The sequence below is a fragment of the Ceratotherium simum genome, chromosome 22 (genome assembly GCF_057802395.1).
Source record: "Ceratotherium simum simum isolate JZ-2026a chromosome 22, ASM5780239v1, whole genome shotgun sequence".
In the NCBI taxonomy this organism is placed as follows: Eukaryota; Metazoa; Chordata; class Mammalia; order Perissodactyla; family Rhinocerotidae; genus Ceratotherium; species Ceratotherium simum.
The window spans coordinates 15,812,529-15,815,222 of NC_141921.1; the positions used below are offsets into that span (position 1 = coordinate 15,812,529).

Here is a 2,694-nt window from a genome sequence, read left to right on the forward strand (position 1 = left end):
ACCCTCCTTTTGCAGGTTCTACATTTTGAAATGTGGAATTTATTATTTGGAATCTCAGGATAAACTGGGATTAAATAGTACAATATTAACACACTGTTTTATATCAAATAGAAATTCTTTTCAAAAATTTTGTCCCTAGCTTTGTGGGGTCCTAATATGCACTTTGCTACTGGTATCTGGAACTCCTAATATATGAGTGGCAGCAGGATTTGAATATGGAGATTTCAGCTTATGAATGATGGCTCTGTTCTTTCTCTACACCAGGAGAAGGATGCAGGGCTTTCTCTGGGGAAATCACAGCGCTCTTACTGAGTTCATTCTTCTAGGATTTTCTCATAATGCAGAGATAAATGTTATTCTATTCAATGTCTTCCTCTTCCTCTACCTCATCACCCTTCTGGGCAATGGGCTCATTATCATTTTGATACACATGGACTCCCACCTCCACACACCCATGTATTTTTTCCTCGTTGTCCTATCCATTCTGGATGTGGGCTATGTCATCACTACAGTACCCCAGATGCTGGTGCATCTGGTTTGTGAGAAGAAGACTATCTCCTACATTGGATGTGTGGCCCAGATTACATCTTCCTGATGCTAGGAATCACTGAGTCTTGGGTTTTTGCAGTCATGGCTTATGACAGGTATGTGGCCATTTGCCATCCCCTGAGGTATAAAGTCATCATGAGCCCTTTGTTGTGTGGGTCAATGGTGGCCTTCTGTGGATTCTGGGGTATCACTTGTGCCCTGATATACACTGTCTCTGCTATGATTCTTCCCTATTATGGCCCCAATGAGATAAATCACTTCCTCTGTGAAGTACTTGCAGTCTTGAAGTTGGCCTGTGCAGGCACATCACTCAATGACCAGGTAGACTTCATCTTGAGCTTCATCCTTCTGTTGGTCCCACTCTCCCTCATCATCATTGTCTACATCAATATCTTTGCTGCCATCTTGAGGATCCAGTCAGCCCAAGGGCGACTCAAGGCCTTTTCCACCTGTGCCTCTCACATCACTGTGGTCACTATGTTCTCTATTCCATGTATGGTTATGTACATGAGACCTGGCTCTGAGGCCTCCCCAGAAGAGGACAAGAAGCTGGCTCTATTCTATAATGTCATCTCTGCCTTCCTCAACCCCATCATCTACAGCCTTAGGAACAAAGATGTGAAGAAGGCTTTCCTCAAAGTAACAGGCTGGGGCAAAGCACCAGAATAAAGTCACAGGAGCATGGGCACCAGCAACTAAACCTGGGACGCAGCTTACATGACTTCTCCACCCAAATTCTTTCCAACATCCACTGGGCACACGTGATCTATGAATGGGTTAGACTCAGTGAGATTATGTATGAGAACACCTGGGAGGCTATAGCAGTGAGTGTCCCTCAAGCATGAAGACAACAGACAGAGGACTCCATGAAGGCAAGTCTCATATTTGATTCATCTCTGTATCATCAGTTTACAAGACCAGGCAGAGAACTGGCATCAATATTTATCTTTTCTATTACAAAATGAACATGAGACTGAGTGCTTGAGCTCTGGACTAATGAAATAAGGTCAAATTGAATGGGCACAAGATGACTTCCAGACTGCAGATCAGTGACCCAAATATAGCTCAATGAAGGATTTGGCAAGGTCTTAAAACAGAATAATTTAAGAAAAATGAATAGAGATCATATAAAACAGAGTTTGGGGAAGTAACACAGGTCAGTTTTCTCCCAGTACTGTTAGGAGAGTATGAATTTAGGACACTTGAGCCCTCATGTCACTGAAGAAAGGAGCTCTGTTTCAGTGAAGTGATATTTGTAGGGGGGAATAAAATCTCCTAATAATGGTGAAAATCTCCTCCCACTCAGACACTTTCATGATGCATTTTCAACTTTATTGAAGTACATTGACATACAATAAACTGTAGATATTTAAAGTATACAATTTGGTGAGTTCTGAAATATGTATATACCTGTGAAACCGTCACCATAAGCAAGATCATTATAACATCATCCTCAAAAGTTTCCTTGTGACTCTTTGCATTTCCTCTGTATTAGTTGTCTATTGTGTGTAACAGATTATCCCAAAATTTTGTGGCTTAAAACAGCAAACATATATTTTTTTTTTTTGCAGTTTCTGTGAGTCAAGGATCTGAGTGAAGGTTAGCTGGGGCCTCTGGCTTAGGGCCTCTCAGAAGACAGCAATGAAGGTACTAGCTGGAGCTGAAGATATCCTAAGGCTCAAATAGGGAAGGATCTGCTTCCAAGCACACTTGATTGTTGCCAGGATTTAGTTCCTGGCAGGCTGTTGGATTGAGGGTCTCATTTCCTTCCTGAGTATTGCACAGAGCATCCATCAGTTCATTCCATGTGCTCTCCCTAGAGCAGCTTGCCACATGGCAATTGGCTTCGTCAGAGCGAGCAAGCAAGAGAGCAAGAGAGATGTGAGCGATGCAGAAGCCAGGATCTTCTGTAACCTGACCTTGAAAGTGACTTCTCCTCTCTTTTGGGATATTCACAAGAAGCAAACTTCTAGGTCCAGCCCAAATTTAAGGGGAAGGGATTACCCAAGGGCATGAATATTATTATGCAGAGGGCATTGTTTCATGCAAAGCTTCTCCTTTGTGATTTTAGACTCTTGCTACTCAAGGAGGGGTCTGTGGATTAGCATCACCAGCGTCATCTGGGAGTTGTTAAGAAATGCAGAA

At 42.6% G+C, this 2,694-nt stretch overlaps 1 protein-coding gene across 1 annotated transcript; it reads left to right on the forward strand.

The window, feature by feature from the left end:
- Positions 1–238: 238 nt before the first annotated feature.
- Positions 239–1,218, forward strand: LOC101403275 (olfactory receptor 2A12-like). The gene is given in 2 exon segments (XM_014796418.2): positions 239–578; positions 581–1,218. Coding segments are annotated over 2 exon segments (978 nt in total).
- The last annotated feature ends 1,476 nt before the right edge of the window (positions 1,219–2,694 follow it).